At 40.3% G+C, this 23281-nt stretch overlaps 3 protein-coding genes across 3 annotated transcripts; 1 reads left to right on the top strand and 2 right to left on the bottom strand.

The window, feature by feature from the left end:
* Positions 1-3259: 3259 nt before the first annotated feature.
* Positions 3260-13153, bottom strand: ctsl.1 (cathepsin L.1). The gene is made up of 16 exons (XM_063908285.1): positions 13004-13153; positions 12617-12718; positions 12204-12346; positions 11847-12044; positions 11565-11756; positions 11116-11281; positions 10882-10987; positions 10560-10656; positions 7859-8003; positions 7466-7608; positions 7106-7303; positions 6825-7010; positions 6476-6641; positions 6216-6327; positions 4286-4389; positions 3260-3651 (listed from the first exon to the last, which is right to left on the bottom strand). Exons 2-15 carry the CDS (start codon positions 12711-12713, stop codon positions 4290-4292), a joined length of 2049 nt encoding a protein of 682 aa, XP_063764355.1. The 5' UTR covers positions 12714-12718; positions 13004-13153; the 3' UTR covers positions 3260-3651; positions 4286-4289.
* Positions 13154-19054: 5901 nt separating this feature from the next.
* LOC134882047 (myb/SANT-like DNA-binding domain-containing protein 4) lies at positions 19055-20880 on the top strand. Its single transcript, XM_063909712.1, has 7 exons — positions 19055-19419; positions 19609-19676; positions 19884-20057; positions 20149-20207; positions 20298-20357; positions 20489-20551; positions 20635-20880. Exons 1-7 carry the CDS (start codon positions 19265-19267, stop codon positions 20782-20784), a joined length of 729 nt encoding a protein of 242 aa, XP_063765782.1. The 5' UTR covers positions 19055-19264; the 3' UTR covers positions 20785-20880.
* A 2-nt stretch (positions 20881-20882) lies between these two features.
* Positions 20883-22587, bottom strand: LOC134882046 (putative nuclease HARBI1). The gene is made up of 4 exons (XM_063909711.1): positions 21916-22587; positions 21716-21831; positions 21409-21520; positions 20883-21310 (listed from the first exon to the last, which is right to left on the bottom strand). The coding sequence occupies exons 1-4, from the start codon at positions 22343-22345 to the stop codon at positions 20934-20936; spliced, it is 1035 nt and encodes a 344-aa protein (XP_063765781.1). The 5' UTR covers positions 22346-22587; the 3' UTR covers positions 20883-20933.
* Positions 22588-23281: the final 694 nt, after the last annotated feature.

Here is a 23281-nt window from a genome sequence, read left to right as displayed (position 1 = left end):
GCAGTCAAGTACTGCCATCTAGTGACATTTAAAAAGAGCTTCTTCCAACAAAAATACAGTCAGAAATCACATTTAATGGAAAAGCTGAACTTGCAACACACTTTAATTGCTGATAATGTTTGAAATGGACACAGCAGGGTCACTGTTTACAAAATTTCAATTCAAGAATTCATCATCCTGCCATGCATCCTGTTTATCTTTCTCACTCTATCCTGGATCTCTCAGCCCGCCTCAGATCAATAGCTTTGTTTGGTCCAGCAACACCTCCCAGTGTTTTCACATGTCTCTCCCTGCAGGATGGGAATTAGACGTCCTGTCCTGTGCAGTGGTTATGCTGTGAATAAGAAAAGCCAAATTAAATTGCCTAATTGGTTTCCATGGGAAGGGTAAAACAGATTTAAATTGATTACCAGTAATGGCCTTTTGTGGAGCCACATTGGCTTCTGCTGTTTGAGGAGGATTTAGCAAAACCAATTAATTTGCGTCACCTTTTACGCACCCTCCTTGTGTTTCCCTTTGTCCCTTTCTGGGAGCTTTTTCATCATTTTCGTTTTCCACTTCCTAATGCCTCCTTCCTTTATTCCCCTAAAAATAAAAGGCATGATGACGATAACTTCACAGGATAACAATCATTCAGGCCTAATTGGCTGACTACTGTCACATTCCGGTGCTGATACAATGATTTTTTTCCAGGTCTCCTGTTACGAGACTGGCCTGACAAAAGACAATTTAAATCTCTCTTTCAATTACATCGGCTGTGCCTGTTTCCTTCCACACGGCTCGCTGTTGCCGATTGCTTCAGCTGAGGGAAAACTAAGATGTCAAGGTTAAAATTTGTCACACAAGCTGATTAAATCCCCTAATATGTTCTCTATATCCCTGCCTGTGTTTCTCTAGCTCCCATAAAATATCTTCATTACCAGACCTAATGTGACATTTGAATGTGAAGATTACAATTACTTAATGTGATGTCGTTAATAACACAGAGTAACTATTGTGTCTGATTAAAACAGATGTCATCTACCATATGGGAAAAGGAGAACAATCATTTTATTCTTTCATGTTTTTCTTTTCTTTTTCTTCAGTATACTATAGGCCACATCGTGAAGTCAGCATCATCTGTTACACTGTTTTTGGGGTACTGAGGTTTTCCAGCTTTATTGCTTGCCGTACAATCAAATGCAGTTAGGCTGAACAGTCCATGAAAAATGACCAAAATAATTGCAAGCATTGTAAATGTATTTATAGCCAACTCTATGGATTACAGATAAAAGATTCAACCTTCTGCAGCCTAAGGTTCAAAAGAGATGCAAAAATGAAAGCTGAGGTACTGCTGTCCAGCTAGATTACAAGCAAAACCCTGAAGCATTACAAATTGCAATTGAAAGAAGGATTTTGTCATGGTATTATTTTATTCACATATGTATTAACAAGAATTTGTACACATTACCCTGGAAACAATGTTAGGATACCAGCTTGACATTGATGGGTAAAGGAAATAGGATGTATGCATATATACTTTGATGGCTGTTACTGAGGGCAGAGCTTGGGTGGCAGTGGGTGGGGGGAAAAGATTACAGTTACATTGGAATAAAGGCAAGCTTAATGAAATCATCTTCTCTGGCAAAACCTTTGTCTGTAACTGTGCTTGGGGCCAAGCTGGAAAAGTGAGTATGCAGCTTTTAGATTACAAATGTTATACACCCGAAGAGGAGAAAATAAATAGTAAGCAAGGAATATGTTTAGCCTGCTGTTGTTGCTTTAAGTTGATCCATCAGAACTCAGCACAGGCCAAGAAAATGTACTATGACTTATTCCCACACTCCACATTCTGTGATGTATTAGAATTTCTTTTAGTATCGATGGTTTTGTAGGATACATATATTTCTTTCATGGCTCCTTTTCTGCAGTTTCATAATTACAGTTTATATGTGAAATGTATTTCAAAATACTGTACACAGCTGAGGCATATCTCTGAAATCTAGAATGAGTTTAAAAGCAAAAGTGGGTTATTACTACCTCTTTTCAGCTCTCTTTCATTATGCTAAACTACTGTAAAGGTTAAAGGTGCCCTATTATGCTTTTTGGGGTTTTCCCTTTCCTGTAGTGTGTTATTTAGGTTTTTGTGCAAGTAAATGGTCTGCAAACCATCTTCCTCTGTAACATAGTGACATAACTTTGTAACGCAAGCACATCTCTTGGCAGCATTGTATCTGATAGGCTAAGCTAACGGGAGGGATAGCTCTAAGCTGTTGACCAATCACAACAGTGCCAGCCTGCTAACCAATCACAGCAGACTGGGCTCTCGTTTCAGACAGAATGTGAAAAGAGGTGTTACAGAACAGGCCGCATGAGAAAAATAAAGCACTTTTTGAACATGAAGGCATGTTAAAATATCACAGTAGAGGCACAAAAAGAACATTTACCACACAGATCTCCTTTCACTTTTACCTCTTCCTGTTGCTTCTCCACCTGTATATGATAAATTAGTCTACGGCAACCTTTTACAAACCGCTAAAGAAAGTACAAATGTATCCTGTAAAGACTGAGCTAGAAAATTCTAAGACCAAAATCTGTACGACCAAAGAGAAGATATTCTTTCACCAAATTATACTTGCTGCTCATCTGAAATTCCCTGCCCACATCTTTTATCTTTCACCTGTGGTTTGCAGGCCAAAGGCCACAGGATCAGTTTTCACGTCAATATGAGTCAGTATTAGAGGCAGCATCTAAGTATAAAGTCAGACTTTTTGATAAACAAACACAGTTATTTTAGGTGAATCATTTATTTCAGTCAAAACTAGTTTAATCAAGGAACAATGAGATAAAGCCTCACGATATGAGAATGAAATATGCTTCCTTCTATAAACTTTCAACCTGTCTGAATGGTAAATGGACTGTACTTACATAGCGTTTTATCAAGTCTTTTCGACCCTTCAAAGAGCTTTACATACTACAGGTCATTCACCCATTCACACCCATTCATCAGTGCCACGTGCGCTAGGGAACTAACTTTCATTCACATTCATACACCGTTAGCCAGGCCATCAGGAGCAACTCAGGGTTAAATATCTTGCCCAAGGATACATCGACATGTTGACTGCTGGGGTTTGGATCTAACCCACAACCTTCTGGTTGAAAGACGACCACGCTTCCTTGCAGCCATAGTCGCCCTGAAGCAGTGTTACGCCATGTGCACGTATCCGCAAACTATGACCAAAACAATACATTTATAGTGTTAAAAGCCTCTTTTTTACTGTATGTGTTTTGCACAGCTATTGTAAAACTCAGACTTGGCTGAGGTTACCTGCTTGGTAGACATAAAGGGCAGATAAGTGTAAGTTACTTCATGTACTCGGGGGATCTTAAGACAGTTGTAATTTAGACATTTACAATAGATGTGAGCACACATTAATCAATTGTTTTAAAGAATACAATGCACAGTTTGAAAAGCAATAAGCTGAAGAGGATAACATTTTTCATAGTTATGTTTATGTTGTCTTTTGACCTTGAATTTCTGTCTGGAAAAGCAAACAACTTCAAGTATCAGGTGCAAGACTCATCCTTTGCATTTGCACGCTGCATCAAGCAACATATTCTGCGGAGTTGTCGTACCCTCAACAGGACATGTGGTGGGTTGTTCCACCGAGACTGAGTAACAGGAAATAACTGTCAGGTTTACTGTAAGCAAATCAAGATTTTAAAAAAGCAATGTGTTTTAAATAATCATTGGACCTTATTCAGTCATTTTTAAGTAAGACAAGTATTGCACAGTCAAAGGAACAATAAGAAAATGCAATCATTTAAAAATCGGAGAAAACTGATTAAAAGTGATGTCTTGCTACAGCTGCTGGATTTTGAGACATTTCTCTAAAAAACAAATGTGAACCGTGGTGGCACGGAAAGATCAAAGTGTCATCCTCCAGGAACCATAATGCACATTAGTCATGTAATTTTTGTTAATAATAAACAAAATATATATCAATGCATCAGTACTAATATTTAGTTGGAAAATTAAAACGACAACATGATTAACATATAAATGTTTATTTTTTATTCTCTACATTTTTCAAGAATAGTTTCATAACCATAACTCCATAATGTTTCTCTGTCCTTGACCTGAAAATCTAATAAACATGAATAACAATCAGTAAATAGACATTAAAGTGCAGATTGCATTCACACATTATTTTGGATACATCTGTGCAGACTCCCAGAAGTTAAGCTTATTTAAATAGCATCTTGAAAAAGCATTTGGTCATAAAGAAAGAAGGTCTGCTCTCACCTGCTCAGACCAGGGGGTAGCTAGCTGTAGTAGCAATGCCACACTGGTTATATTTGTCCTTACTCATCCTTATGTATCCCTGTTCTCCCCATCCGAGGCCCCAGCTATAGAAAAACCAAAAAAAAAGGTTGCCAAAAACATTCAGCCCCTCTATTTAAAGAATCACAATATTTGAACCAACAGCAAGTATATGTACAGTGGGGCAAAAAAGTATTTAGTCAGCCACCAACTGTGCAAGTTCTCCCATTTAAAAAGATGAGAGAGGCCTGTAATTTTTATCATAGGTATACCTCAACTATGAGAGACAGAATGAGAAAAAAAATCCAGGAAGTCACATTGTCTGATTTTTAAAGAATTAATTGGTAAATTCCTCGGTAAAATAAGTATTTGGTCACCTACAAACAAGCAAGATTTCTGGCTCTCACAGACCTGTAACTTCTTCTTAAAGAGGCTCCTCTGTCCTCCACTCATTACCTGTATTAATGGCACCTTTTTGAACTCGTTATCAGTATAAAAGACACCTGTCCACAACCTCAAACAGTCATACTCCAAACTCCACTATGGCCAAGACCAAAGAGCTGTCAAAGGAGACCAGAGACAAAATTGTAGACCTGCACCAGGCTGGGAAAACTGAATCTGCAATAGGTAAGCAGCTTGGTGTGAAGAAATCAACTGTGGGAGCAATTATTAGAAAATGGAAGACATACAAGACCACTGCTAATCTCCCTCGATCTGGGGCTCCACGCAAGATCTCACCCCGTGGGGTCAAAATGATCACAAGAACGGTGAGCAAAAATCCCAGAACCACACGGGGGGACCTAGTGAATGACCTGCAGAGAGCTGGGACCAAAGTAACAGAGGCTACCATCAGTAACACACTACACCGCCAGGGACTTAAATCCTGCACTTCCAGACGTGTCCCCCTGCTTAAGCCAGTACATGTCCAGGCCCGTCTGAAGTTTGCTAGAGGGCATTTGGATGATCCAGAAGAGGATTGGGAGAATGTCATATGGTCAGATGAAACCAAAATAGAACTTTTTGGTAAAAACTCAACTCGTCGTGTTTGGAGGAGAAAGAATGCAGAGTTGCATCCAAAGAACACCATACCTACTGTGAAGCATGGGGGTGGAAACATCATGCTTTGGGGCTGTTTTTCTGCAAAGGGACCAGGACGACTGATCCGTGTAAAGGAAAGAATGAATGGGGCCATGTATCGTGAGATTTTGAGTGAAAACCTCCTTCCATCAGCAAGGGCACTGAAGATGAAGCGTGGCTGGGTCTTTCAGCATGACAATGATCCCAAACACACCGCCAGGGCAACGAAGGAGTGGCTTCGTAAGAAGCATTTCAAGGTCCTGGAGTGGCCTAGCCAGTCTCCAGATCTCAACCCCATAGAAAATCTTTGGAGGGAGTTGAAAGTCCGTGTTGCCCAGCGACAGCCCCAAAACATCACTGCTTTAGAGGAGATCTGCATGGAGGAATGGGCCAAAATACCAGCAACAGTGTGTGAAAACCTTGTGAAGACTTACAGAAAACGTTTGACCTCTGTCATTGCCAACAAAGGGTATATAACAAAGTATTGAGATTAACTTTTGTTATACTTATATACTATTTAATACTTATTTTCCACAATAATTTGAAAATAAATTCTTTAAAAATCCTACAATGTGATTTTCTGGATTTTTTTTCTCATTCTGTCTCTCATAGTTGAAGTGTACCTATGATAAAAAATACAGGCATCTCTCATCTTTGAAATGGGAGAACTTGCACAATTGGTGGCTGACTAAATACTTTTTTGCCCCACTGTATATATCGATTGTTTTTTTGATGAGCGAAAAATAATATACAACAAATATTGCAAGTTAAGTCTATGGGGTTTAATTGTTAGCAGTAAACAGTGCATAGATGATCGACATATTTTGGTGTTTACCTGTTCTTGACCAGCCAGTACCGATTATAGATCAAGGAACGGCTGTCGTAACCCACAACCAGAACAGCATGGTTCAACAATGTGCTACTGCATGCTGGCTCATCATACAGCCCTAGAAACACAATAGCCTAGATTAGACACCAATATGTTTAGGTAAAAAAATATATATTTGATAACATTTTCTTACAGAGAATAATTATTTATAAATGGTAAATGGACTGTACTTCACAGCCTCAGTCAGGCCCATTATAACCTTTCACCTGAGTGATACAGCTGGAAGGTTGGATGAGAAGCATCAATGGCCACAGACACAGGTCCCACGGTGGCCACAGCTTCCTCCAAAGCAGCTTCGTCTCCTCGGTTCAAGTTGACAAAGCCTGTGCATGTGGTAGCGCTATAGGCAGGATTGTGACGGCACATGCCATCCTATTTGAAAAGAAAAAAATATGCAATTGACATTCTTCTTAAAAAAGTTTATGTGGAAATGTTTTAAATGGAGGCCCAACATTTTGAACTCGAGTTCCATCTTCAACTATACATTTTGGCATGATAATGACACATTTCTATTTTACACAGGATGCAGTACATTTAAAGATGTTTTTTGTTTACCATAGCCTCATAAGGGTAGGAGTTTTCACTTTCTATCCCTCCGTTGGTTGAAATGTACCAAAAGGCGTTGTTCATCCACCCTCCCTTGCAACCATAATTTGAATTGCTGCAATCTACCAGCTGTTGCGCACTCAGAGACACCAGCATTCCTGTTTTCCTGTAGTTCTGACCCTCCAGCGAGCCAGTCTGGAGGAGAAATTAGTTAAATAAGACAGGAAGACATTGATGTAAAGTTTCCTGTATTACCAAAAGAGAGGAGACAAAGTAAGGTTTGTAAATACTGCACTGAAGGCCCAGCAGGAGCCACACTGCTTTTGATTCTTGACTTCAGTGACATATCCCTCATCCCTCCAATCAACACTGGTGGGCAGATCAATTCCTTCAGGCAGTCGGAGAAAAGCAGAGCCAGTTTTATGAAGAGAAGTGTTGAAAAAACCAACGCAACCCTGGGAAATCATCCGTCTGTACTCTTCATTTTCCTGATAAGGAGGGACGAAAGTCACTTATTAGGGTCTTTAACCAAAACAGCATTCACTGCATCCTCACATGCTGATTACAACCAGAGAGATCAATTCTCATAAATGCCAAGAGTTTCAAACTAAATTACTGCAGAAACTACATTTGTGTTTTTCTGTTCCTACCATGTCAGCAAAGGTGGTCATGCCAAGCCGGTAGGACTTGATGCCCTGATCAGCCATGATGTTGTGCTCCAGCACCAGTCTGCGGTTGTTGAGCCAGATTTCCTTGCGCTGAGCTTCCTCTGCCAGAGAGATGTAGGACTTTTCTGCCAATCAGAGAAAAAAGGGAAAAACAATCCATGATGAATAATTAACCAAATAAATAATCCGGTTTAGACTCCCCCTTATTAACTAAAAAACTAAAATGTATGCTGTACAATTCTTAACACGAAAGCTGATTACAAATCCCTTTACTTTAGACCTTTAGATGTGTCGCAGGCAGTTTTTCCATCCCAGATCTACTCAGTACGAAAACAGAACACAATCATTAAAACGATTCACTGAAAATTGTCCCACCAAACTTGACTTTCCATGCATGGAACTCCAGCTCATCCGAGGAGATGGTGGCACAGCTGGCCACGGCCAGAGCAGCTGCAGCAACCAGCAACAGCTTCATCTTGACTGACACACAAGCAGAGTAAAACAAACACGTACTTTGTAACTTGCAGGAAACCACACAGGTTCACTTCCTCTCTCACAAAATGTTCACCTTTATTCTATCAATGTTTCAGCTGTATTTCCGGCTTCCTTTGAATCTCTGTTCACCTGCAGTACACATAGTGTTTTCACTTGTCTAACAGTTTGTTCCCTTTTTTGTCGGCTGTAGTTGCTTTCCTACCTCTCTTGGATTGATGTGCTGTTGAGGTATGTCCACCTGTAGGTGATGCAGGGCTTTGTTATGGGACCCTCTTATGGAGCTCTGTTATAGTGACAGATATAACCTAACCTTACATGATTCACTTATTCACTCTGAATCTGTTCTTTGGAAAGTTGAATTATCATAATCTGGTTTCAACATTGTTTGTGGTGATGAAAGTTGACCGAGAGGACACTCACGCTGACCCTGATACTCGTGTTTACAAAACAACACTCAATAAAACATATAACACATATATTCATGTACTATACTGTTGGCTGTTTTTAAAGTGGAAGAGAAAAATGGGGTGGGAGAGTAATAAATGATAACAGAAATTGCTAAATGCTCATTTATTTAGTAAAATACGTCATGGTCAACAATTCCTCTAAACTTTTGTTAAAAGATAGTTAATCAGCAGCTTTGTCATTTGGGATCCTTCAGTTCCTGTCTGTGGTTTCCTGTGATGCCTCTATGTGAGAAAACTACAGTGGCCGACTAACATGCTAACACGCTACAACAGCCCACAATAATTACTTTAGGAGAAATGCGCTGCACTTTCAAAAACTATCCAAATATAAAAACACAACTGTGTCAAAACAGATGCAAATGAAAACACATCTTCACTAACATGACAACACACTGGCAGCGTTTACTAAAAGCGCTGCATAAACAAAACGCTGCGAAAAGCTCAATACACAAAGGAAAAGGGCACACTAAAACGTGAGGCACACAGCTGGGACCGGAAGGCTTTTTGACGTTCAGGGAAGGTTAAGTTGGCCAATTGTCAGTGTCACTGGAAAATCTCCTAAAATGTAAGTGTCATTGGCAAAATCTGCTGTAAGCTGAAGGCTTTAAAAATGTGAATGTCCTTAAGGCATTTTTGAATTGTATTAAATGGTATGGTTTTATCTGGCTTCGTTGATAGAGCATCATTTGTCATGAAACTGCACAACCCAAATACAGAAGGAGCACTTTCTAAATTCAAAGATCAAGGTTTTTGTGTGCTTATGCAGTCTCGAGAAAGAGGTGGGAAATAACATATGAAGTATACACCTAGATGTTCAATTACATGTCCGTTTGTGTGTGTAAAGTTGCTGAAGAATTGTTTGATTTTGCAGACAAACAGAAAATAGGTTTTCATTGTTTTCCGGCAACACAACTGCCACTTTGTAGATCACTTATTTTGGTTGCATGTGGATGTGTTTTATTTGTCTGCAGCTTGCACATGATATTTGTTGTGGAAATTCCACACTTAATCACCTTCTGGTAAGAAAAGAACAAATCTAAAAGCTTCAAATCAAAGTTCTGTTATTTAATAAAGAGTAGAGCATTTAACAGAATCAATTCCAGCGGGAGGCCAGATAACCTGCACAACCAATGTCGTACAAGGATCTGACCCTGATCAAACATTAAACCAGATTCTTAAAGGGAAGGAAGAAGGGGAACAGCCAATCAAATTCAACATTCTGAAGAGTATTGGAGAACAATTAGCCAGAGGGGCAACCTGCATACAACAAAGCAATTTACAGGAAGCTAAAACAAAGGACATAAGGTATGCTTAATTATATCAGGGAACATCCGTATGATAATTTGCTTGAACCTCCTGTCTCTAGAGAAGATAAGGTTGGCAGTGTTTTGTATTAAAGGTGTTACAAAAGCCTGGGAAAGACAGCCGTAGTTAACATACTGGGGAAATCAAACCAGGGAAGTAATTACTTGACCTATATATATATATATATATATATATATATAATTAAATAAGACTTATGTCAAATGTCTACGATAATATTAATGATACTTAGTTAATAGCTTTGGAAATTACATATTAACTGTTTAAAATACAGGAAACAGCTTTTTTTTTTACATGATTATTACCTTTTAGCAGTCAGTTATCATGCTGCACTTTAGACAGATTTTGCTTTCTGTTGACCAAGAAAATACACATCAAGAAATGCCTACTAACATAAGGGTGGAGAATAAACAAGGCCAAATTATTGGAGTGTAAATGTTTATTTTTGTATCTCTCAATTTAAATCAGTTTATTTTAAGCTACATTTATTGCATTTAAAGTGCAGAAAAAAAATCTGTACCTAACTAACTTTCATGAAAAAACAATCGTACATATTTTTCCATTACTTGGTTTATTTTTTCAATGTCAGTTAAATCTGCTTCACTTTCTTCCACCTCACTTACGGCTTTTCTTGACCTGAAAATCAAAAAAACATGAATTACAACCAGTAAATAGACATTAGAGCGCTTACACACGGTATTCAGGATACATCCGTGCAGACACCCTTGTTTAGATTGCATTTTCATATTGCATTTTGTAATAAGAAAAGAAAGTTTGCTCTCACCTGCTCAGACCAGGGGGTAGCTGGATGCAGAAGCAATGCCACACTGGTTGTGTTTGTTCCTGCTCATCCTGATGTATCCCTTGTCTCCCCATTCTAGGCCCCAGCTACAGAAACAAACACATTACCAACAATATACATCTGCTCTATGTAAAGAATCACCGTGGTAACAAGAACAGACAGATAAATAGTGATAGGTTTTCTGATCAGAGAATTAATAGTGGCAATTCAATTTAAGGTGAAGAGGTTGACAACTGTCTGTTCCCACTTCTAGGTGCTAGCATACAACAGTCGAAAATGTTAAATATGAGCAACATCTTAATGGCATTTACCTGTTTTTCACCAGCCAGTAATCATGTCCATTGTCACTACCATAACCCACAGCCAGTACACCGTGGTCCAACTCTGAGCTGCTGCACTGTGGCTCATCATATACTCCTAGAAACACACAAAACCAAATTAGACAGACATGTCTTTAGGTAAAAAAAAAAAGGATAACCCTCCATTGCTTTATATACTTGATAAGTATATTTTCTGGCAGTAAAGAATAATTTATTACTGTTCACCTGACTGATACAGCTGGAAGGATTCCTGAGAAGCGTCAATGGCCACAGACACAGGTCCGATGGTGGCCACAGCCTCCTTCAAAGCATCTTCGTCTCCTTGGTTCACATCTACATAGCCTGTGCATGTGGCACCAATAGTGTTAGGGTTGTAATGGCACTGTCCATCCTAAGGAATAGGGAACAATATTTTGTAATTCACAAACTTTCTTTTAACTACAACTCTGAGCACGAAGAGATTGATTTCTTCGTCACATCACTTTGCACAGAAGTCTGTTTTGGGTCACGATGCATTAGGCCCCAAGATTGCAGTACTGCACATTTCATACATGGAGGATTGAAGTTTGATTTCCATCTCCATCATCTTTTTTTTATACCATGATAATGACAAATGGCTGTCTGACATCTGGATGTTTAACATTTAAATTTACACCAAACTGCTTGCTGCTTACCTCAGCTTCATAAGGGTAGGAATCCTCGGTGTCTATCCCTCCATTAGCTTTAATATACTTAAAGGCGTTGTCCATCAGTCCTCCATCACAACCATAATTTCCATAGTCGCCAGAGCAGTCTACCAGCTGCTGCTCGCTCAGAGACACCAACTTCCCTTTCTTCCTGAAGTTCTGACCCTCCAGTGAGCCAGTCTGAAAGAGAATGTATTGAAATTTAAACCACAAGACAATTGTGCAAAGTTTTGTGCAAAAGAGAGGACACCAGGTGATGTTTTTACTTACTGCACTGAAGGCCCAGCAGGAACCACACTGCTTCTGATCCTTGACATCAGTGACATATCCCTTATCCCTCCAGTCAACACTTTTTGGCAGATCCATTACTCCAGGCAGTCGGAGGAAAGCAGAGCCAGTGCGAGGCTGAGATGTGTTGAACGAGCCGAGGCAACCCTTTGAAATCACACGCCTGTACTCTGCATTTTCCTGGTTGAGAAGAGCAAAAGTGTCCATTGTTAGGGTCTTTAACCTAATATCGGTTCCCTGCCTTCTCACAAACTAGACAATGATAACTGAATGTCACAAATGGTAAAAGTTTTTAATCTAACAGATGGCAAAACGACATTTCTGTTTTTCAGTTCATACCATGTCAGCAAAGTAGGTCATGCCAAGGCGGTAGGACTTGATGCCCTGATCAGCCATGATGTTGTGCACCAGCACCAGTCTGCGGTTGCTGAGCCAGATTTCCCTACGCTGAGCTTCCTCTGTCGGAGAATTGTAGGACCTTCCTGCCAATCAGATAAGGAAATATTCTATGATAAATGATCAATCCATGAATCCTCTTCCAGTTCAAAGATTTCACTTTATTGTCTAAAAACGTCTTACTATGTTGGCAGATTACAATTACCTTTAGCGAATACCTTCAGGTGTGTAAATGAGAACACAGTTACTGTATTATAAGTAAGTAGGTAGACCTCACTGCAGTATTTTCCCAGTAAAGAAGAATAATACTGTATTTGACAACAGACCACAAAACAAGTCTGATAAGATTATCTCACCAAACTTGAGTTTCCAGGCATGGAACTCCAGGTCTTCCAGGGAGATTGTGGCACAGCTGGCCACGGCCAGAGCAGCAGCAAGCAGCAACAGCTTCATCCTGACTGACACACAAGCAGAAAAAGAAAATCTGCTGAAAAATACACAGGTTGAGGTTAAAGTCTTTTACTTCAGCCCTGCCCACAAACTTTTTTTGGTCATGAAATTGGGAGTCACATTCACGGTATCTCTGTTTCATCTCTAGGTCCCGGTTCCTTAGAACCTCTGTTTTATCTCTCCGTCAAATTCTTTCTCTCTGAGTATTTTGCGTCAATGCACCTGCAGCACAGGAAGTGTGTGCGCTTCTCCATCTGATTTTGTTATCTATTGTGTCTGCTGTGGTTGCTTACCTGCCGCTATGTCGTGTTGATGTGAAGTTTGAGGTATATCCACCTGTAGGAGATGCAGGGCTGTGTTAGAGAGACCTTGTTATATAGCTGACTGAAGTTATGACTTGCAGTCCAGTCAGGCGACTGTCAGCTGCTCATAAAGTGAAAGAGAGTGTCAATTATTGAAAAGGGGAACGGCCAAGTCATGAATTATAAGAAAATTGCATGATTCACAGGTTTTGGAAAACATAGCTAAAAGTCATGAAATGCTCTTCTAAAAAAACTTTATTAGTTACTGCAGTTTTATTTTGGGGAATCAAACAGAAGGAAGCAACCCAGACTGTAAGTGGTTTAGTATGATATCTATAAAGAACACTGTTGGGAATTTGTTCTGATTTTAGTCAAATAGTGCTGGCAAATCTTCTGAATGTTTTAAAAAGACACATAATGCAATTACATTATTTATGTGTTAAAAATGTTTTACTTGAATGTAACCAACCAAGTTATACCACACTGGAAAATGTGTTTGTAGCAGGTGAAAGCTTACTTGTTTCCGGTTATGAATGTGGTACTTTAGCTAACACCCACTTATTTGTTTAAGCTGTTTTCATAAATGATGTACTTTAAATTGAAGTTGTTTTCACCCATAATTTCCGCTCAAAAATATTGTACGGATTCAAGTGTTTCCTCCCTCTATGCTTATAAAGATACAAAAACAAATGAAACAAACATTATCAAAAACATACACATTCTCAACAAATATTTTGGTTATAGTGAAACATTTAAGTTTCCCTAAAACCAAAAGGCTTTGGGAGATTCTGAAATACTGTAAACAAATATCTTCAAAAACATTCTGATGGATTCCCAGCACTTGCTAGTGTTTGACTTATGATTCATAGGTATTTCCATTTACAGTTGTTCAAGACTTCCTTTCTGATTCAGTACACACATCCTGTTTTTAGTTTGCTTGTAGGAAACAATAAGCTCTGCAAATTGTATCTATTCATCGATGGAAAATGAGAGTAATTATTCTTTAGCAGTTAAATACACTAAAGGAGAATGAATAACAAGGGAGGAGCAGAAAACATAGCTGGGAATTTGTTTCTAAGTCATCAAATGATGGCATCGTGATTGTGAATAAGTTGTTTTTACATTTTGTAGAGGTGATGTAGTCATGTTATTTTTGGTGGGAGTTATCTGCAGTTCAGATTCTCTCTCTGCCCTGCTCTCTTGATGGCCAGTAGTCTCCCTGTCCCTGCGTGTCTGTCTGTTTGTCACAAGGCTTTCAGGTCAGCAAGACAATAAAGATGCCGTGACAAGATGAAAAAACTCAGAGCTAAGCTATAAGTTTATAGATGTCATTAAACTCCATGAGCTTGTCTCGTGTGACGGCCTGTTGTGGCCAGTTTCTCAGACATGGGTGTATAGATTCAGAAATGTATACAGTATACACATGTTTGGCTTACTTGTAAAAACTGTGCAAATATTTAATTAATTGGGTAATTAATATTACAGCACTATTTTAATTGTATTATATAATAGCTTTGAACTACTTGATCATAAAAAGCAAAAACATAGAAAGACAGATAAGCAGTGGTGGAAGAACCACAGTGTCCAAAAGATAAAACAATATCAGCAACTTCCAAAGTAAAATGACTCATTCACCACAAATATGGCAGATGTGACTATTATACGTGACATAGTGATGCAACGAGGTGTGAGTTGTAGCTAGTAAGTTTGAATCCTTTTTTGGACTTTTCACTTGCAAATTATTGAATACTTCTACCCAGGTTGAGAAGTAAAGAGTAAAAGACAAATGTTAATATCTCTTTGTTGGCCCTAGTAAAACTCGTAATGTGAGGAAGGGCCCACATTCGACTCTGCACTTTTATTAAGCCTGGTCATAGACTCGTCTGAAACGTATTTGAGTTGAAGCAAACAAGTATCAAATATATAGTACTCAAGTAGTACTTTACAATTGTACAGTTCGTAAATGCACTGAGTCACTTCCCACCACTGCAGTTGATCAGCAGCTCTTGGCACAACGTTCAGCATCTTTTAAGGGCACTGATCCCTATGGTTTCAAACTGAAACTAAGGGATTCCATATTCTTAAATCACATGAATACAGCTAAAGGTGTGTGGGATCCTTTGTAATGTTTTGTGATGCTGGCCTTACATATTAAAAGAGCAGCTTGTTGGATTTATTGAGTAGCCACAAAGTCAAGTGTTACTTTATACAGGAACAGGAACACTTTCTAACTCGCTGATGAAGGTTTTTGTGTGCTTATGGAAGAAGTTGAAGAGAAGCCTGTGAGGATCTTTTTTCATACAGCATACACTCCTAGATATTCACGTGCATGTGCATTTGTGTGTTTGTTCTGCCAACAAACAGATAAAAGGTTTTTAGTGTTTTATACCTTCCACATTATGGATGACTTCTTTGGTGTCAAGTTATCGTGTTTTTTCCTCTGCAACAGCTTGCACATGACATTTATGTATCCTAGATAATAACCCTGGATTACATATTAACTTTCTAAAATGCAGGGGACAGCTTGTTTACTACTTCTTACAGATGGTTAACAGGTTGATTGTCAGATTATAAAAAAACAACTTTACATTTCACTCCATTTATTTTGGCAAATGTAACAATTTTTCATTTCTCAAATTCAATGTAAATTTCGTATCATGTGACTGTCACCAGTGACCCATTGTGTGACTCCATGTCTCTGTGGTGGAGAAGCTGGTCTTTTTAAGGGTTTGGCTTACTGTAAAAGGTCAACTTGGTGAATGTACACCACGTCTGATAGAATCAGCTGTTAGTAAATGTTGCCACAAATTGCCCATGTTAATTTCACTTCCCTTAATCGAAGTCTACAAAGGGAGCACCATAGATGTTTTTTTTCCCGGAACTACTTCTGCTCAAAATACAGTAAAGCACACTGCATGCATAATTAGGGTAAGTTTTTAAAAAGACATTTGAGGAAAATGCGTCATTTGTGGTATTGGGCTGTATGATTTAAAGGTCCCCTATTATGCCAAATGCACTTTTTGCTGTATTTTATACATAAATATGTGTCTCCGGCAGGGGCGGTTTGTGTATTAGTGCGATTTGGGCGACGCACTACCAACGGAAAAAAGAGGAGATTTTTTTGGTTTGTTCTAACAGCAGCAGTCATAATCAGTGTGTTAGATCTGTCAAAAACATCATTGTCCAATCAGACTAGTCGTGCTTCACATGGTCCCGCCCCTTTATGGGCGATTTCAGTCAGGTTGAAAATCGCCCCAGGGTTCGCTCATAGACTCTCATGTAAAATGCATTTTTTTTGTTTCAAATATCAGAGCTTTCAATGCAATCTCTTTGGGTTCCGGGAGGGCTTGTCCTTACGCGCTTTCTTCATACGTAACTGAGAAAAAAAGCGGGCAGCTTCTTCGATCAAGTCACTTAGTACTTGATCTCAAGAGGGCTAGCATTCAGTGCAATTCCATTGTGTCTTTGAAAGTTTATTTTAGTCGGCGTGCAAATCCAGATAAATTGGCATTAAAACAAGGACCTCCAAGACCAAATTTAACCATTCAACAAGTGTCTACAAAGGGGGGAAAACCTACACCTGAGTATTTTCTACAAATTGGAATGAGCGAAAAACCTGGCTAGCGGGCTGTTAAGTAGCCAACGCAGTCTTTTGCTATCCCTGCCTACTTTTTCACCATGAAGGTGGTATGGCAGACAGCAATGCTTGGACGTCGACTGGTGTAACAGATATGCACCATCGATCTGAAAACATAAAGAAACATGAGCTGAGATCCCAGATCCAAATGGTATCTGCTTGAAATGTTCGTCTTTTGTAAGGGTGAACATTGCCTATCAACTGGATGAGGGATACAGGCTAGCTCAGGGGTGGCCAACCCGCGGCTCTCGAGTCGCATGCGGCTCTTTGCCCAGTCTCATGCGGCTCCTCAGTACATATGGAATTTTAAGTGTGTTTTTTTTTTGCGCATGTATCCAGGTTCAAAAAGGGTTAACGACACACAAGTTCCAGGCCAATCGTTACACAGAGTTTTTGACACTGAAGTGCTTTAGCCAATCAGAATGCAGATCCTGCAGTACAGGAGGCGGGTTCTACTGCACTCTCGATGTGACAGGGAAGGGAGAGATCTGCTTCTGAACGGCGAAAAATAAAACTCAGATAAAACCGTAATAACTCAATACAAAGTTGTCAAATCAAAACGGTAATACTTTGCAGTTGTAGATGTGTGTGAGAGGGCCTGTTCACGGAAAGCTGGCCACCGACACAGAAGGACTCCTGAGTTGCTGAATCGCGATAACGAAATAAATAAGAGAGAAAGTGCATCTCTGTCAGCAGAGCTTCTGCCAGTCTTAGGGTTAGGTAAAAGTTGAGATAGTTATCATGAGAGGATAATTAACTAAAATACACTTCATTTATTTTTTAAATAACTGTCATGAAGCAGTATTTGAACCAACCTTAGTCATGGGTTTGTTTTAAATACAAACATTTAAATATTGTAAGCCAGATTTGTAAAGGAGTGTTCAACGCAATGAATGCCAACTTAGTTCAAAAAACCAGCATGCATAGGAATACAAAAATAGTTTTCACATGATTAAGTGAGAGTGTGTGTGAGGCAGTGCACACAATCTTAATGGCTGAAAATAACTGGCCTCTAGTCTTAATACTGATTTCTGTCAATATCATGGTGTGTGACATTTACAAGAAGTCTGGCTGAGCAGAGGTATGTGTGTCTGTCTGTGTGACAGAGTGTGTCTCTATTGGAGTGTTTGTCTTTGAGTGTGCGCCTGTGTGTCAATTATTGTACATTTTTAGATTTTCATTTTCTATGTGTGAGAGATAGAGAGGGGCACAGAGGAATAGAGTGAGGGAGCATACCAGTGGCGTAGCTATACCTATTTTAGGTGAACTTCAGCCCACCTAAAAAAAAAAAATCCCACCCAAATGAACATTTTGAAATTGAAAAGAAAAATGTATATATATATTTTTTTATGTCTCACATTAGTGTTGAGAGTTCTGTCCCCTCCCCTTACCAAGACCACACAGTTCTATTGTGTATTGTGTAGCCTCTTAAGTTTGCTCTCAAAGTGCACCAGAAGCATGCAATTCACTTTAAAATGTTTTTTTTAAATCTGCCCGGGGAAGCATGCCCCCGGACCCCCCTGGAGGTGAAGTCTACCCCACTCAAACTTCAAAACTAGCTATGCCCCTGGAGCACACAGAAAGGGTGAGAGCAAAAAGAGAAAGGGCAAGAGAGAAGTGGGCGGACATACATCCACGATGTGTGTATGATGTGGCTCTTTGCAGTAACACAGTCAAATAATTGTCTCTTCGTCTCTGACTGGTTGGCCACCCCTGGCTAGCTGTTCATCGCCACAATGACGAGGTGAGCAAGAACCGTCACATCCTCAACCGGCTTGTCCAGTGTGTGAAATTGTGCGGGGTGTTTGAGCCAGCTTTGCGAGGCAAAGATGAAACTGAGGGCTCCACCAACCCTGGCCTTTTTCTCTGACTGGTCGACATCGTGGCACAGTTAGATGAAGTTTCTGATGAGTGTCTTAAACATGCTACGGTGTTCAGTCAATAAATACGATATGCTGCCCCTGTCTTTATGTTGTTTCTGAACATGTCTTTTGGCCTGTTTAGCTATTTTACATCTTACATTATTGGATTCATGTAAATAATTAATATATTTATAAGTAGAATAATGTATTGTGAACCCACACAATTTCTGCTTATAAAGGCTCCTAGATGCACCTTTGCACTACCGTCAAACTGTGTTGATTGTGTCTAACATATGTACTGTATATATTACTTCCATAGGTTTCCACCTGTAACTTATGTAGCCAGAGGGGAAACATTTCTGTTGTGTTTTGCTATCTAGTGGGCAGAAGAGGGATCTCTGTCTGAGTTAATCATCTAACAACACATTGATATGGTCTTGCTTAATGTACCTTGAATGGGTCACCTTAATCATTGTTAGAAAAAAATTGCCCCCCCTGAGATTTGTTTTTGTTTTGAGATTGAGCCGCCACTGGTCCGGGGCCTGTACTACGAACGGAGTTCAACCTACTTAGAACTAACTCAGGGTTTCCGCGGTAACCCGGGGTTGACTAAACCTGGACATCTTGATTGGTCTTAAACGGTACTACGACGCTGATTATGAAGTTGATCAGCTGAACCTGTGTTCACTCAACCAGAGTTACTGCGCGTTCACATAAAAGGGGTGGTACCAGCGCAAAAAAACACTCTCGATCATGGCGGGCTCTCCCTATTTCACAGAAGAGGAATGCGAGATCATAATGAGGAGTTATGAAGAGTATAAACCGACCCTGGCTGCTAAATCCAACACCGCGGCAGCAAACAAGGCGCGACTGGGGTGTTGGCAGCAAATTACAGACCGCGTAAATTCGTAAGTAGGCCTATTTCTTTACTTCTATATGTCCGTTAAAATAATCCCAACCTGAATACAGTATGTCAGGACGATGTACAATAACAGTCGGAACGTTACTGTATCGTATGTGCAACCACAAATGAAGCAGGACAACTGAATGTTTAGTCCCCTTCACTAATTCTGTGTATGTCCCTTAAATACTTCCAGAGGTACCAGCAGCGCCAAACGGACCTGGCAGCAGGTGAAGATGAAGTACAAAAACATCATTCAGAATGGTAAGTAAGAATGTGTGTGTGTGTGTGTGTGTGTGTGTGTGTGTGTGTGTGTGTGTGTGTGTGTGTGTGTGTGTGTGTGTGTGTGTGTGTGTGTGTGTGTGTGTGTGTGTGTGTGTGTGTGTGTGTGTGTGTGTGTGTGTGTGTGTGTGTGTGTGTGTGTGTGTGTGTGTCTTGTCAGAGAGAGCTAAATGTGTCTGTCTTTAACAGCCAACAAGAAGAAGGTAGAAATAAGGCGCACAGGAGGAGGGAGGGCACCAGACTCCTTTACTCTTGCTGAAGAGTTGGCCCTAGCCAACAACAGTGGCAGGGTGATGATGGATGGGGTGGCAGGGGTACAGTCTAACCCTGGGGCAGCTGAAATGTCCACCCTCTATGTGCAAGGTAATGTATGGCATTCATCGTTCTTCATGTTAGAGTATTTTGGCTTTCTTCCCCTGAATCATCAGTAACATGTGTCTTCTGTTGCATGCAGTCGAGGGTGGAAACATCACAACCCTGCAGCCACCAGGATGCATTCATCCTCTGACACAGGTAATTCAAATGGATAACATCCATGACATGTAAATTAGGCTATGTCACCCCTAAAGTATGGGTGCAGCGTAAAATTCTGAATCTTTTCAGGATGATGATGATGATGATGATGACGAGACCCTCACAGCCCCCTCCGACACACACATGCAGGTTAAAACACTTTACTGCTACTATATGCCACATTAATGTCCTAGGAGGGTGAGCATCATTTGTCAGTACTGTCTGAATCAAGTGACCTGTGTCATTAATGCAATGTGTGTGTGTGTGTGTGTGTGTGTTAGGAGGACTTGGAGGAGCTTTCCCCTCCTGAAGCCTCCCTCCCAGGGACCTCACAGTCAGACAAAGTACAGTTTCTCCTTCCTTGTTTAATTACTGAATATAATGCATACTAGGCTAATGTGTACAACATGGGGTGGGGGTTGTGTAGGCCACAGTGGACAATGTCCGCAGTTTATACAAGAAGGTGCTGGAGCTGGACCGCACAAAGAAGAGGCTGGAGATCAGAAAGCTGGAATTAGAAATTGAAAAGCTGGAACATGAGAAGAAGGTATTGTCTTATCACTCCATTAATATATAGGCTACCCACACCCTATATGTGTGTCATTGATCTGGCTTTTCGTCACCTTTTCTTCTTGCAGGAAAGAGAGTCATCTAATAAATGAATAATATCAGAGATTGGTGTGACATGTCTTTATTTTTGTGCATTTAATTTGTGGTGTGTACAATTCATTGGAAAAACTGGTTGGTAATGGCATCCCTGACAGCACGGCCTGTTGGATGATCCAGGGTGATTGGATCAGTAATATCAGGGGGTGGGGGAGGATCATGAGGGGGCACTCTTTCCTTCCTTATTGTGGCGACATTCTGAAGAACCACACATGCTGCTATGGTTTGGCAGGCCCTGTCTGGCTTGACCCGAAGGACCTTCAGGCAGGCGAATCGGGCCTTCAATATGCCAAATGTCATTTCGATCCTGGCCCTAGTGACACTGTGTGCATGATTAAATGATCTCTGTTGCCTTGTTTGTGGATCAGGAAATGGTGTGATGAGGAACTTCATGCATGCGTAGCCACGGTCCCCCAGCAGGATTCCATCAAATTGCCCTTAGATGAAATGGAGGAAAAATTAAACAACTGTCACACTGATTTCATGTTCACTATTAAAGCATATTACTTCAGGTAAATCGATATAGGACTTTTACCTTGGTGGAATCTGTCAGACAGTGATGATTCTCTGAATATACGGGAGTCATGGACTGACCCTGGCCACCTTGCATCCAGGCTTGTGATCATATAGTGGTGATCGCATGTCATCTAAGAATATGTGCACAGGTAAGGAACATAACAGGTGAGGCATGCTGTTGCGCATGTAAATGACACCACCCCATGCAGAGGACAGGAAATCATTCTACATGACAACAGGAATTGACAGGTTGACATTACCTATTCCAATGAATCGTGGACTGTACAATGTACGCCTACTGTTAATCTGTTAGTCTTGTGTATTACCTGGACATTGATGGTGTGTTTGGACTTTCTATTCACAAAATCCCGCTCATGCTCTCCCAGGGGTGCACTGATAGGAATGTGCGTACAATCAATGGCTCCAATTACTCTTGGGAAACCTAGATATTTTGTTAGTCAAATCAGTTGCCAGTCACAATTATGAAATGTGCAAATTACCTATTTTTAGATTAGTGGCATATTACCAGCGATTGCATAGAACCCTTCTTTTATCTGACGTGCAGGCAAATGGCCAGGGAATACAACAAATGCATCCACCAGTTTAGTGAGAGCAAGTACCACCTTCCGTATCACCCGGCATACAGTGTTCTTACTCAGGTTTTCAGCATCACCGATGGAATACATATATTGTCCGCTGGCGAAATAGCGCAATGAAAGACATAACATTTGCTCGATTGTGAGGGCCTGACTTCGGCGGGTTACATTAGAGACGTCCGCCTCGAGCAGCTGGCATAGGTAACGAATTCCCTCAGCTGAGAATCTATATCTTTCATGGAGAACATCGTCCGGGTACGCCAGCGGATTGTGGCGGTCTCTAAATACCCTCGCCCTCCGAAGAGAGCCCCTCACAATCTGCGCGCCTATATCGTACGGATCGTCCAGGTATGCTGGCATTGTCTTTAGGGGACATGTCGGTGGAGGAGTGGTGTCTAAATAGGGTGTGGTTAATCGGAAACCTAGGGTTAACCAAGAACTAAAACTGGGAAGACCAGTTTTGGGATCCTACGTATATTGCCATGGCAGCATACCTCGGTTTTAACATATCCAACTTTCGTAGTATGGGTTAACCAGCAACATACGCTGCACGTGACCAAGTTACTCTCGAAGTTACCCCGGTAAGCCAGAAAACCAGCTTCGTAGTACAGGCCCCCGGTGTTTAAGGAGACTCACAAACTGTCAGAAAATGCAACCCTCTCTTTTTTCCTCCTTACCCACATCTCTAAAAACGGAGGTACAAACGAGCTGATCCAGATTTGCTGCCGATATGACATCATAACTTCTCTCTTCAGAGAGAGATCATGACGCTTCGAAGGGGCGTGGCCAGCTTCAGCTCAGCTCAAATTTAAAGCTACAGTCACAGAATCAGCACTTCAGGAACAGGGCTGAAATAGAGGGGTATGATGCTTGCTACAATGGGTGATCTGTTTGGTATTTTGAGCAAAACGCTTTTGTATATATTGCCCAACAATATATTATTAAAATATAGCATAATAGGAGACATTTTAATTGGATTCCTTGTTGATGAGTATCATTCTTACAAATACTTTTACACAGAGTAACTTTTATCAATCCTATTATTATCAAAATGTTGAATCTTATAACTGTCTGCAACATTTGTGGACTGCACTGTTACTAATACATAGCTTTATAAGAACGAAATGCAGTAGGCCATGCCACATATTTGGTAGAGATTGAGTTAAGAAGCAAATTAAATAATATACTTTTTTTCCTTTGCCTCAATTGAATATCAAATTAAAGAGAATATCTTTGGTTTTGGACTGACAAAAAAAAAGAATTCAAAAATATAACCTGGGAATTTGAGACTCTAGA

The sequence above is a fragment of the Eleginops maclovinus genome, chromosome 19 (assembly GCF_036324505.1).
Source record: "Eleginops maclovinus isolate JMC-PN-2008 ecotype Puerto Natales chromosome 19, JC_Emac_rtc_rv5, whole genome shotgun sequence".
NCBI lineage: Eukaryota > Metazoa > Chordata > Actinopteri > Perciformes > Eleginopidae > Eleginops > Eleginops maclovinus.
This window is presented reverse-complemented; position numbering and strand designations above follow the sequence as displayed.

Coding starts and splice junctions, on each gene's coding strand:
- ctsl.1 (XM_063908285.1), bottom strand. CDS start 12,713: ATGAAGCTGTTGCTGCTTGCTGCTGCTCTGGCCGTGGCCAGCTGTGCC. Junction 12,347..12,616: donor TGCCTGGAAACTCAAGTTTG/GTGAGATAATCT, acceptor TCTGATTGGCAG/GAAGGTCCTACAATTCTCCG. Junction 10,657..10,881: donor TACTGGCTGGTGAAAAACAG/GTAAATGCCATT, acceptor TTGTTTCTGTAG/CTGGGGCCTAGAATGGGGAG.
- LOC134882047 (XM_063909712.1), top strand. CDS start 19,265: ATGGCGGGCTCTCCCTATTTCACAGAAGAGGAATGCGAGATCATAATG. Junction 19,420..19,608: donor ATTACAGACCGCGTAAATTC/GTAAGTAGGCCT, acceptor AAATACTTCCAG/AGGTACCAGCAGCGCCAAAC. Junction 20,552..20,634: donor GGACCTCACAGTCAGACAAA/GTACAGTTTCTC, acceptor GGGGTTGTGTAG/GCCACAGTGGACAATGTCCG.
- LOC134882046 (XM_063909711.1), bottom strand. CDS start 22,345: ATGCCAGCATACCTGGACGATCCGTACGATATAGGCGCGCAGATTGTG. Junction 21,521..21,715: donor AACACACCATCAATGTCCAG/GTAATACACAAG, acceptor ACATATTCTTAG/ATGACATGCGATCACCACTA. Junction 21,311..21,408: donor GTCTGACAGATTCCACCAAG/GTAAAAGTCCTA, acceptor ATTTCATCTAAG/GGCAATTTGATGGAATCCTG.